The sequence below is a fragment of the Mandrillus leucophaeus genome, unplaced genomic scaffold, assembly GCF_000951045.1.
Source record: "Mandrillus leucophaeus isolate KB7577 unplaced genomic scaffold, Mleu.le_1.0 Scaffold929, whole genome shotgun sequence".
NCBI lineage: Eukaryota > Metazoa > Chordata > Mammalia > Primates > Cercopithecidae > Mandrillus > Mandrillus leucophaeus.
Window position 1 is genome coordinate 72,160 of NW_012110130.1, and position 13,319 is coordinate 85,478.

General features: G+C 43.7%; 1 protein-coding gene across 1 annotated transcript in view; it reads right to left on the reverse strand.

Moving 5' to 3' along the window:
* TRMT10B (tRNA methyltransferase 10 homolog B (S. cerevisiae)) overlaps positions 1-10,597 on the reverse strand; it is a 22,534-nt gene extending 11,937 nt beyond the window's left edge. Inside the window, exons 1-4 of the mRNA XM_011970106.1 lie at positions 10,567-10,597; positions 2,168-2,382; positions 1,582-1,690; positions 519-643 (exon numbers count right to left, since the gene is read on the reverse strand). Of these exons, the coding sequence (XP_011825496.1) occupies positions 519-643; positions 1,582-1,690; positions 2,168-2,353 (420 nt within the window). The 5' untranslated portion in view covers positions 2,354-2,382; positions 10,567-10,597. The remainder of the gene's footprint in view (positions 1-518; positions 644-1,581; positions 1,691-2,167; positions 2,383-10,566) is intronic.
* Positions 10,598-13,319: the final 2,722 nt, after the last annotated feature.

Sequence of the window (13,319 nt, forward strand, 5' to 3'; positions counted from 1 at the left end):
TCAGAAGGCTGAGGCAGAAGAATCGCTTGAACCCGGGAGGCAGAGGTTACAGTGAGCTGAGATTGTGCCATTGCACTCCAGCCTGGGTGACAAGAGCAAGACTCCATCTCAAAAAAACAAAAACAAAAAAAACACACACGTTGCAAAAAGTTCTTCCACCAGCTAATCTTCCCACAACGTGCTACCAAGCAAATACTCCTCTTCCCAAAGATTCAGTGTCTGGCAAACTGAACCTGAAAGGTTCCATCCAGACCGAGGACATCATGAACAAAGAGGCAAAGATGTTGGGCTTGAAACAAAAGACAAGGTAAAAATTTGCAAACTAAACCAAACTACATATATTCTCTTCCAGATTCTTTACAACAGCCACCTTGGAACTGAGTAATCTAGCATAGGAAATCAAACACTTTCCTAGTTTACTAAGGAATCCCAGAAGCTGGAGTTGGCCATATTCTTCGTGAAAGCTGCACCCTTCTGGGCCTCCCTCATGCGAGCAGGAATTCCAGTGGATGTTCTACCTTCTTTGACATGTGGTGGGTCATACTCAAATCGATACACAGTCTTGGTCCTGAGTGTTTGGCTTCCAAAAGTTTCTCTTTGGTTAGAGCTCTCAGGAAACGTTTGCTGTGCTGGGGGCAGACGCCTAAAGCAGAAAGATCAGAAAGAAATAAAAGTGGAAAACCAGAGGAATAATACTATATAAGAAACAAATCTCCCTAGCCAGGTGAGTTTTGTTTTTGTTTTTGTTTTTTTTTTGCATATAAAGAGAAACTTGATAGCGGTATAAGGTATTCGTTCATTAGGAGATTTACACATAGCAGAGCGGGGAGGAGTATGGGCTCTGGAGCACACAGCAGGGTTTAAATCCAAATTCAGTTTGTTCACTGATTAGCTAAATTATCTTGGGCGTAATTATGTTACTTAATTTCTCGAAGCCTCAGTCTCTTCACCTACAAAATGGGAATGATAATAATAGCTCCTCTCCACTGAGGTAATCCATGTAAAATTCTTAGAACTGAACCTAGCACAGAGTACTGAATAAATGATACTGTTGCTGGTATCATTCCATCTGTTCTGAGCTTATAAACACATACGCTAATCAGACAGTTTATATTTGAAATGCAACCTTAAATTTTGCTTCTTTTTTTTTGAGACGCAGTCTCACTCTGTCGCCCAGGCTGGAGTGCAGTGGCTCAATCTCGGCTCACTGCAACCTCCACCTCCCGGGTTCGAGATTCTCTTGCCTCAGCCTCCCGAGTAGCTGGGACTACAGGCGCCCACCACCACACCTGGCTAATTTTTTGTATTTTTAGGAGAGATGGGGTTTCACCATGTTAGCCAGGACGGTCGTGATCCACCCACCTTGGCCTCCCAGAGTGCTGGGATTACAGGCGTGAGCCACCGCGCCCAGCCGCAAATTTTGCTTTCTTTGATGTTTTGATTCCCAAGAAAATAGGACAGTGGGTCCTACATCCCAGATGCCTCTTTTTACTTAAACAAAATTCCCACTCTCCTTGGAACATGCAGACACGTTTGCTAAAAAATAAATATGATTATACCAGCAGTCTCATTTATTGTCACCTGGATTTTCTGCACGATTGGCTTTTCTTCGTTCTTTTTCTTGCTTTCTTTTGCTCTTCTTTGCTGCAACTATCTTTTCCCAGTGTCTCTGTTTTCTCTGGACATTTTTCTTACATTATCCAGAAAACAAAATTGTTTGAGAACTTCATAAGCACCAAAAAAGGAAAATGAACATTAGAAACATTTACTTATTTTTTCTCATTTATATATAAAGTTTGGCGAGAAAAAGGAAATTACTCATAAAAACAAACCTAGATTGGATCGTGGTTAGAGAAAACAGAGCCCCAGAAAAAGAGATGTGACCTGGTCAAGGTCACAGAAAATTCATTAGTGACAGGGCCTGGAGTTTAGATTTCCTGACCTTTCAGAGGTGTATCAAAAATTCCTTTTGAACTTTATTTACTTTTCCTATGACTCAAATGAAACTAAAACTTTGAACCAGTTAGCAGAAAATTAATTCATCACTTAGAATACACAAAACTCATTCCCAGTTTCTCTTTTCACTACCAGTATCCATCCTTAAAACAGGGGTGTCTGAGACATTCCATCATTCAAGGCCGATGGCCAGGCAATTCACTACACTCACCGAGCACCATGCTGTACTGCCTGTGGCCAGGGTCTCTCCCTCCTGGCACTCGCCTTCCGCATCAATCTGCAGAAGCTGGAAGCCTTCAGGAAGTCCATCTTCACCTGTCTCCTCTAGGATGCCTTCTTCCCCCTGCAGCACAGGTGATTCTACTTTCTGAGTACTCCCTTCCAATCTCCAGTCCATGTGCTTAGTCCTCTGTTCTTTCAACCAGACTAGAAAAAGGCACAATTATGTAAGCTATTACATTATTTCACTAACATAGGTATCTCCCTACATCCAAATAACAAAGTGTTATTGTGTTACCAAAAGATCAGAAGTGTGTAAAATACTGAACCAGATTTACTGGACTGAGAAAAACTTGTGTCTTCCAGAGAAATGATTCAGCAGAGAAACAGTTCAGTAGTAAGGAAGCCAAATACACTTTTTTTTTTTTTTTTTTTTTTTTTTGAGACAGAGTTTCACTCTTGTTACTCAGGCTAGAGTGCAATGGCGTGATCTCAGCTCACTGCAAACTCTGCCACCTGAGTGCAAGTGATTCTCTTGCCTCAGCCTCCTGAGTAGCTGGGATTACAGGCGTCTGCCACTAAGTCCAGCTAATTTTTGTATTTTTAGTAGAGACGGGGTTTCACCATGTTGGCCAGGCTGGTCTCAGACTCCTGACCTCAAGTGATTCACCCACCTCAGCCTCCCAAAGTGTGGGGACTACAGGCATGAGCCACTGTGCCCGGCCCCAGATGCACTTCTTAGAGGACATGCACAACACCTGACATCTCCAAGCAATCAATGATTATCTACTGCTGCAGTGACACAGATAACCAAGTTATTTATTGTGTACTTTAAAATGCATTATATGATTTGAGAGTAGGACAGAGATTGCAAAAGCCACATCACCTCCCCCATTATGTTTCAACCAGTTTATTTTCAAAATCCTTCCTTTAGCAAATATTTATTGAACACCTATTATAAATAGGGTACTATACTAGAGACATTCTGGGAGGATGAACCAAAATATACAGTAGAGTGACATGAAACCAAGAATTCTTTTAGGTAGTTGGTATGTATCAGACTTAGTTTTTTTAAACTATGTATTCCCTCCAACTCAGCTGAGTACCACCTGCAGTAGAAAGCCACAGTCACCAATGAAAATGTTTAATATCCCTCAGAAGTGCTGAGGTTGAAAACTATGGACAAGCACTGTTACAGAACACTTAACAAATGATGTCATAATTTCAAAGTGGAGTTCAAAATCTAAGAACGATATGAGTGAGAAACGCTTTAGTCGGCCGGGCGCGGTGGCTCACGCCTGTAATCCCAGCACTTTGGAAGGCCGAGGCGGGTGGATCACCTGAAGTCGGGAGTTCGAGACCAACCTGACCAACATGGAGAAACCCTGTCTTTACTAAAAATACAAAATTGGCCGGGCGTGGTGGCACATGCCTACAATCCCAGCTACTAGGGAGGCTGAGGCAGGAGAATCCCTTGAACCTGGGAGGCGGAGGTTGCGGTGAGCCGAGATCATGCCATCGCACTCCAGCCTGGGCAACAAAAGTGAAACTCCGTCTCAAAAAAAAAAAAAAAAGAAAGAAAGAAATGCTTTAGTAAACGGTCAAGTGTCATAGACCAAGAATGATGTGACCATTACCTATGGCTGGTCCTCTGAGTGTAGTCACACAACCACTATTTTATGAAAAATACATCTTAAAAAGTGTAAGTCTATGCAGTATGATTCATGTACATGGTAAAAAGACCTATTTATAATGAAAAGTAATAATCCACACTCCTATCCCTTCCACCTCTAGTGGCAACCCTTGTTAACCAGTTGTTTTTCATTCTTTTGGTACTTAACTCCTTAACCTGAACTCATATGCTTATATCATTATTTCATGATTCATCAGCTTTGAATATATTGACTCGCTATGAAACCTAAGAATTCAAATCGCTTAAATCAGTCCCTACTATTATTATTACTATTTTTGAGACAGGGTCTCACTGTTACCCGAGCTTGAGTGCAGTGGCACAATCATTGTTCACTACAGCCTCAACCTGCCGGGCTCAAGCAATCCTCCTGCCTCAGCCTCCCATGTAGCTAGGACTACAGGCATGCATCACAATGTTTGGCTAATTTTTAAATTTTCTGCAGAGATGGGGGTCTCCCTATGTTGCCCAGGCTGGTCTCCAACTCCTGAGCTCCCACCTCGGCCTCCCAAAGTGTTGGAATTACAGGTGTGAGCCACTGCTCCCAATCAACCCCTATTATTTTTATTTATTTTGAGACAGAGTCTCACTCTGTCGCCCAGACTGGAGTGCAGTGTTGCGATCTCAGCTCACTGCAACCTCCGCCTCCCAGCTTCAAGCAATTCTCCTGCTTCAGCCTCCCCAGTAGCTGGGATTACCAGGCCCGGCTAATTTTTGTATTTTTAGTAGAGATGGGGTTTCACCATGTTGGTTAGGCTGGTCTCGAAGTCCTGACCTCAGGTGATCCGCCCACCTCGGCCTCCCAAAGTTTTGGGATTACAAGTGTGAGCCACCGCACCTGGCCTATTATTTTTAATTCTTCATTAGTTACCTTGATTTTGAAATTTTTTTGAGATCAGGTTACCTTGATCTTTACATTTCTCTGGCAAAGATTTTAAGAGTACAGTTTAATGAATTTGTGTGTGTGGTAAAATATATTAACTCAATGAGCTTTAACAAATGTATAAGGCCTGTGTTACTGACAATCCTGTCAAGATATGGAACATTTCCATCACCCCGGAAAGTTTTTGTTGTTTGTTTTTGAGACGAAATCTCACTCTGTTGCCTAGGCTGGAGTGCAGTAGCATAATCTCGGCTCACTGGAACCTCCACCTCCTGGGTTCAAGCGATTCTCCCACCTTAGCCTCTTGAGTTGCTGGGACTACAGGCGCGCACAACCTTGCCCAGCTAATTTTTGTATATTTGGTAGAAATGAAGTTTCACCATGCTGGCCAGGCTGGTCTCGAATTCCTGACCTCAAGTGATCCACCACGTTGGCCTCCCAAAGTGCTGGGATTACAGGCGTGAGCCACCGCGCCTGGCCTCACCTCAGAAAGTTTAACTTTCTTCTCCACTTTCCAAATCAGTCTTCATCCCATTCCCACAACCTGCCAAAGGCAACCACTGTTGTTTGCTATAACCATGAATTATCTGTATCTATTATACAACTTCATATAAATAAATGCAAACATTATGTACTCTTTAGCACTTGAGTTTTTTCCCCTTAAAATATTTGAGATTTACACATGTATGTATCAGTAGTTGCTTTTTTATTGCTGAATAGCATTCCACTGTATGACTGTATCACAATTTATTCTGTTGATGGGCATGTGAGATTTTTTCCAGCTTGGGGAATAAATCTGCTATGAACATTTTCATAGATGTGTTTTTGTGGACATATGTTTTCACATCCATTGACTAAGTTTTAAGAGTAGAATTGCTAGGTCATAGGATAGGTGTGTATTTAACTCATAAGAAACAACCATCCATTTCCCAAAGTATTATCCCATTTTACACTGCCTGTCAGCAATGTATGAGCATTCCAAATGTTCCACAGCATCACCATCTGGGGACCCCTACGCAGATTTCTGGAGCTCCTTTGCTACACAGCTCCCTCCTTGCCAGTACCCTGCTGTATGCAGCCATCTCAGCAGCCCTAAATTCAACTGTTTCCTCCACTCAATGACACCGATGCACTCTGTATGGGCTCCATGTCACTATATACCCTCAGGTAGAAAGCCAGGGTGACTGTGGGGCTTCGCTTGTGTGTTTCTTCTCCCTCAAGGATGACAGTCTTGTCCTGACTACTGCCCAATACCTGAAAACAATTTCTTCATATCCTTTGTCCAGTTTTATAGTTTATTGTAGGAAGGTAAGTCCAATACCCATTCCTTCTGTCATAACAATTACCAGAAGTCTTTAATACTTTTAAGAATATTTTTAAACTTCTGTTTCTTGTTCAAGACATAGTATTTCTGACTCCCCAATATCTTTAGGCTGTGAACATGAACACCCTTATATTTCTATCTCTATTCCTCCTTTAATTTTCCAACTGAGCCTTTAATTTTATATGGTCAAGGTAGGTTTTACATTTTGCCCTGACAAAACAATTAAGTGCTTTGTCTATCCCTGTGGTATTTTCTAAAATTTGTAAACCAAATTTGTAAACTATTTTTTGAGATAGGGTCTCAACTCTGTTGCCCAGGCTGGGGTGCAGTGGTGCAATCACAGCTCACTGCAGCCTTGACCTCCCATGCTCGGGTGATCCTCCCACCTCAGCCTCATGAGTAGCTGGGACTACAGGTATGCACCACCATACCCAGCTAATTTTTGTATTTTTAGTGGAGACAGGGTTTCACCATGTTATCCAAACTGGTCTGGAATTCCTGGGCTCAAGCAATCTACCTGTGTCAGCCTCCCAAAATGCTGGGATTACAGGTGTGAGCCACTGCACCCGGCTGTAAACTGCATTTATATTATTATAACTCCATAAATATCATTCACTGTAGAGATGGCTAGTGTCCTAGAATTATATTTTCTTTTCCATTTTGACTCCTGTGTTTGGAAAACATTTCTAGTGTTGAGTTCACATTGCCTTTTTTCTTGTACTCCATCAAATGCTCAAAATTGGGCCAAATTGTAGTTGTTTTCAGTTCAGACACACTTAAATAGGTTTAAGTGGAAAAATAGCATTCTTAGAATTCAGACACACTTCCTAGCTTGCCACTTGTGAATGATGGGACAATATCTAGAAGATTTAAGTCTCTGCCATAGAGTCTCTCCACGAAATGGGATAAAACCACCTCACAGGATTGTTGCAAGAATTAGAAACCTTTCACTTACTGATATAAAACAAGTACTCGCGAAATACTTGCTGCTGTTAACTACTATTCACAACCCCTTCAGTGTTGTTCTTACAGTTGTTCTTAAAAGGTAAATCTTCTGAGTAGTTTTGGTTATTCGTGACATATCATGTGAACATGTGACCACCAGATACATTCCTGAAGATGACCAAGTAAATTACCTTCCAGATTTTCAAAATTATAGATTTGAAATTGGTGTCCATTTGTCTGCCTAGGCTAAAGTTTATTTCTGTTTAGAAATCCTTTAAAACCCAGTACAAATTAATTTTTAAACATATTTACAACAGACTCTATACAAAGAATTAGTGGCATGTATAAAATTTCATAATGTATGTAATATTTCCAGAGAAATGAGGAAAATGCCAAGCTGGCTGGGCGCAGAAGCTCATGCCTGTAATCGCAGCACTTTGGAAGGCTAAGGAGGGAGGATCAATTGAGCCTAGGGGTTCAAGACCAGCCTGGGGAACAAAGTGAGACCCCATCTCCATAAAAAATAATTAGATGGGCATGGTGATGCACACCTGTAGTCCCAGATATTGGGAGGCTGAAGCCAGAAGATCGCTTGAGCCCGGGAGATCGAGGCTGCAGTGGGCTACAATGAAGTGCCATTGCACTTCAACCTGGGTAACAGAGCAAACCATGTTTCAAAAACAAAACAAAAAATCCAAGCTATTCTTAAACATTTCAGAAGCACTCCACATGAATGAACAGTGAAGTTGATTTTTTATTTATATATATATATGTGTGTATATATATATATGTGTACATATATATGTGTGTGTATATATATATATATTTTTTTTTAAGATATAGGTCTTGCTATGTTGCCCAGGCCAGTATTGAACTCCTAGCCTCAGGCCATCCTCACACCTCAGCTTCCCAGTCACTGGGTAGAGGTGTGAGCCACTGTGCTGGCGCACATATATATATATATATATATATTTTTTTTTTTTTTTTTTTTTTTTTTTTTTGAGATAGTCTTGCTCTGTCACCCAGGCTGGAGTGCAGTGACATCATCTCGACTCCTTGCAACCTCCACCACTCAGGTTCAAGTGACTCTCATGTCTGAGCCTCCCGAGTACCTGGGACTACAGGCATGAACCACCACACCAGGCTAATTTTTTGGTATTTTTAGTAAAGACCAGGTTTTGCCAAGTTGGCCAGGCTGGTCTCGAACTCCTGATCTCAAGTGATCCGCCCACCTCAGCCTCCCAAAGTGCTGGGATTACAGGAGTGAGCCACTGCACCCAGCCCATAAACATGTATTTTTAACAAAAGATATCTAGACCCCTGTTATGACAGTTTTTTAGATGACTGAACAGACTTTGTTATGCCAACCATCAGTCACCTGCATTTTTCTGCATATAGGCATTCAGAAAAGAACAAAAGAAAAGATAAAGATAAACTAATCCTTAACTGACAACTTCATTTTATTAGGGTGAGAAAACCAACACCAATTTGTTAAATAAATGCTAATTTGTTAATAGCCATGTGATCTCTTCCTCCTTTAAACTTCAAAGCATTTTGTATTTTTACCTGTGTTGACCATTCATTAGTTCATAAACATTCCACTGAGCTCCTCCTGTATGCCGGGGCCTGTTGGGGAATGACTGGGAGGCTCTCTGGAGCTCTCTCTGGAGGTAGTCTCGCTGAGGAGGAGAAAAGAGATCGAGGATAGGAGATCCTAGGAGCTACAGACTTCCACTGTTGTTCTTAAAAACTGGAAAGTCTGTGCTGGTATTTTCTCTCCTATTCCTTTGTAGGAGGGCTTATACCTACATTTACCTAAACACTGAAGAGTTCACAGTATAGTTCCTTGAAAACAGCAGTGTTTATTTTTTGTTGAATTGAACTGAAATTTACCGCCACCACTCCCACTCCCTTCCTTTCTTTTCCCCTCGTTTTACCTCACGCTTCTCCAAATCTCTGTAGTCCCTGAGAATGTTTCTTAGACCAGGAACTTGGGATGCAATAATCTTGAAAATCAAATAAAAACAACTCCAACCACCACCAGAAGAGTAATAAAACAAGCTAACACTCCTGAAGGCAGAGCCCACCTCTTTTGTATCTTTGTATATCTGTTAACTAGCATAAGGCCTGGAACAGAATGGAAGCTCAGTAAATACTGATTAGGTGATTGCCACCTAGGGATCCTCAGAAAGCAAAGGTGAAGTTGGACATCACAGATGCAGAGATCTGCTCAGTCTGTGTGGGGCATTATCTACGCCCAGATTTAGCTTTTTTTTTTTTTTTTTTTTTGACATAGGAATTACCATTTTAACCATTTGTAAATGTGCAGCTAAAAACACACTAAGAGCATCCACATTGTTTGCCACCATCACTACCGTCCATCTCCAGAGCTTGTTCATCTTCCTAAAGTGAAACTCTGTGATCTTTATGTAACTGTCCATTACCCAATCCTGGCAGCACCTTTACATTTCCTATCTGCATGAATCTGACTGCTGCTCTGGTTTGAATGTTTGTCCCCCTCTCACATTCAGCTTGAAATTTAATTGCCATTGTTCACAGTATTAAGAAGTGAGATTTCATTTATTTCCCGTTTCTTCATTCAAAATCTTTTCTGAGCCTCCATTGTGGGTCCAGTGCTCAAAATTGGGACTATTCCTTACTTTCATTCAACAAAGTTACTAAGCACCTGACAGAACAGTACATCCTGGGTACTTGGGGATGACGTTCGTTCAGCTTTCATGGGGCTCCAACTATCTGACCCAGCCTTGCATGACAGCTGCCTGTTTCCCCACTAGATTATAAAGCCAGGGAACAATTCACCTGTACACACTTAGTGCTGAGCCTGTGAGCATCCTAAGTGTTTGATAATCACGCTCTTCTGCTTAGAACCCTGCAGTACTCTCCATTTCACTTAAGGTAAGTAGCCCAAATCCATACAATGACCTATGCAGATCATTAAGGTCCACCTTCCAGTTTCCCCTGCACTCTCTGGTTTGCTGTTCCTCAAACATACCCTTCAGGGCCTTTGCGTTCGCCGTTCTCTTTACCGTCAATGCTCTTCCCTCAGACACTTATAGACTACCTTCCTCCCCTCATTCAGATTTGTACTATCCAACATAACTTATTTTATTTATTTTTTGTCGGAACCTCCTCCATCCCTACAATGTAGGCAAGTGTTGTTTGCTTATAGACGCTCAATAAATACTTGCTGAGTTCATAAATACTCCACTCCGCACCCTCACCCTAGGTTGGCAGAGGCCTCAGACCTTTGCTAGCCCAAGTCCCACCTGATGGGCACCTACGCTGCCGCTAAATGATGGCACATCGACTCCAGCCCGAGAGCACCCCGCCTGCGGGTGCCTCCCAGCCCACAAGCTGCGGCGCGTGCGAGTAGAGGCAGGAAGGGAAAGCCCAGGAAGGTAGTGTACCACAGGCCACATGACTGCTAAACGCTGCTTTCCCAGCGTCCGCCCTGCCGCGAGGGAGGCGGCTGTCCCAGGCTGAACCCCGCAGCCCCCAGTCAGCCCCCTAAACCAGCAGACTGCTTACCTGATCCCGTCACCCCAGGCAGCAGCGGCGGCGGCGCCTCCGGCTTCGCTTCCGCTTCCTAACCCCGCTCTGAATGGCATCCTGGGAATTGTAGTTTTTCATCTGCCGGCCGCTCGTGGGGCCGGGCCGGCGCGGAGGCTGTGGCTTCTGCTCCCAGCCCGGGCTCTGGGGAGCTGCGTCCAGCCGTGGGGCCGGACCGGAGCGGAGGCTGCGGCTTCTACTCCCAGCCTTGACGCTGGGGAGATGCGTCCCGCCGTGGGGGTTGCCCGCCTTCTCTGAGCCCCGGTTTCCCCGTCTGTTAGACGGCGATCACAACCCCAACCCCTTGCCAACTTCACAGGGCTCCTGCAGGTGACCAGGTGCTATGTTGGTTGTCAAGGGCTGGACATTATGCATATTGCGAAACTGGGGTGTGTGAAACAGAAAGAAAAACAAAATTCTAAGCCCCGCAGCCGACTGAATGGACCTCCCTCTCGGCCAAGGGGATTCCAAAGAAACATTAAAAACTAGTTAAGGCCATGTTGGGAAGCGGGAGCGGAGCGGGGCCGTTGGGCATGTCTGATATTATATCCCGTCCCTTTCGGAGTTTAGACCCAACTGGGACTGGCAGAACAGAATCTTTGTAGCAATAAGATACCAAATTCCAACCTGACATCACATGACAGAAAAAGAAACCAAAAACTTTTACCCCAAAATATGTTTCATTGCCTTAATTTGAAATGGCCCTGCAAAGCTGTTTTGTGTTGGGGGTGCGGGAGGGATTTGCACCTGTAAAAACATCTCTATTACCATAACTAGATCTTTCCCCTCCCAGGTCCTCCCAATTCTGAAGAGATTAACTGAGTCTAGCACCTTTTTTCCCCTTCGTTAACAGGTGAAACCAAATTTGGATCGCCTATCATTCCACAGCCTTGCCCTTCCCCAGGCTTTGCCATAGCCCGCAGAGCCCTCGAGCTGACACAGCCCTTTCCTGAGCACACAACCTCCCTCTCCACTGCCCCAGCGCACAAGAGAGATGTCAGGGCTTTGATCAGGATGATTCCAGCCCCTGGGCACTCTTCTTCCTCCATCAAAGACACGAATCGGCTTGCCCAAGACTTGGCCTCCTTATCAGCCACTCTTCCTTCACTCCTGCAGTCCTAGGGGTCTCACCCATTCAGAGACACTCCAACCTGAATGAGCCCGAACTCCTGTTCAAGAAACTACAGCCTGGTTGGATTCCTCCTTGGCCCAACTTTCCCTTTCTGGACTTTTCTTTCCACGGCTCCTCCAGCACCTACCACCCATCCCCAATCCATGCTCCAATCCATCCTTTATCAGCTTCCAGGGTGATTTCTTTCTTTTCTTTTCTTTTCTTTTCTTTTTTCTTTTCTTTTTTTTTACAAATTTTTCTTTTTCTTTTTTATTGTTATTTTTATTTTTTTTTAAATAGAGATGGGGTTTCACCATGTTGCCCAGGCTGATCTTGAACTCCTGGGCTCAAGCGATCTGCTCACCTCGGCCTCTCAAATTGCTGGGATTACAGGTGTGAGCCACTGTGCCTGGCTGCGATTTTTAAATACTAACACTAAACACTCATTCCCGACCCCCTCCCCTGCCCCCATATGGCTTTTTTCTAAAGCCCAGCTTTAACATCTCTGCTCTGCTCTGCTCAGAGACGGCCCTGGCTTCCCACTGTCTGCTGAAATGCCCCAGTGGGGCTTGCACAATGGCTTAAATGATCTTCAATGACGCCTTCAGGTTTTAGCTCACACTACACCTACCAGTCCCTGCACCTCACACTGAGCCATGCTGAACGCTTTCCCCCACTCCCTGCCACCACTCTTGTGTCCTTTGCCTCTGAATAAGCTCACGGCCACTTTCCAGTGGGAGGAAAAGACCTTCTAGCTGGTCTCATTGCTTTCCCCAAACCCCACTCCATGCGTTTGCCATATGATTATGTGTCTCTCCTGATGTAAAATCTAACCCCCTTCCCGAGGTCTTGTATTACACAACCCAGCTCCTGCATGCCCCTCCCAGCTTCATCTCCTATCACTCTTCCTCCAGCTTGCTATGTTCCAGTTGTACTGATCCTGAAATGCTTCAAACGCCCTGTGAGCCTTGCAAATACTGTTCCCTTTCCTCTCACTTTTCCATGGCTGGCTTCTTATGCTTTAGGCCCCAGCTTCAGCATTCCCTCTTCAGAAAGGCCTTTCCTGACGACCACTCTAGCAAGATTGGTTCATTGTATCCCTGTCTTGGCATCGTTTTTTTGTTTTCTTTGTTACCTCTCAGTCAGTAATGGATTTTTTTTTTTTCTGTGTCTTTCCTACAATTATAAGTTCCTTAAGGAGACTATGTCTGCCGTGTTCATGGTTGTATTCCCAGTGCCACTACATAGTAAATATTTGTCGACAGAGTAAATGAATGATTTTTCTCTACGTTCTTGACATATCCAAATTCTATCTGTCAAATCCAGGACCTGACACACAGTACTCAATAAATACCTCTTGACATGCTAGTTTTAATTAATGCTGCCTTCTGCAGGAAGCCTTCCCTGATTACTACTCTGCCCCTTACCCAAAATGACTTCTGTCTCATTAGACCCCTCACAGCACCTTATCTGTTCTCTCTGGAGGCCTTGAGTGAACCGTGCCTTATGTTGTAAGCCTCTATCTCCACGTATCACCGAATCTCTATCAGGAGCTTTTCAAAATATAATAAGATTCTTCCCCAATTAGTTACATTCATAATGCTGCATCAGGCATCACCTG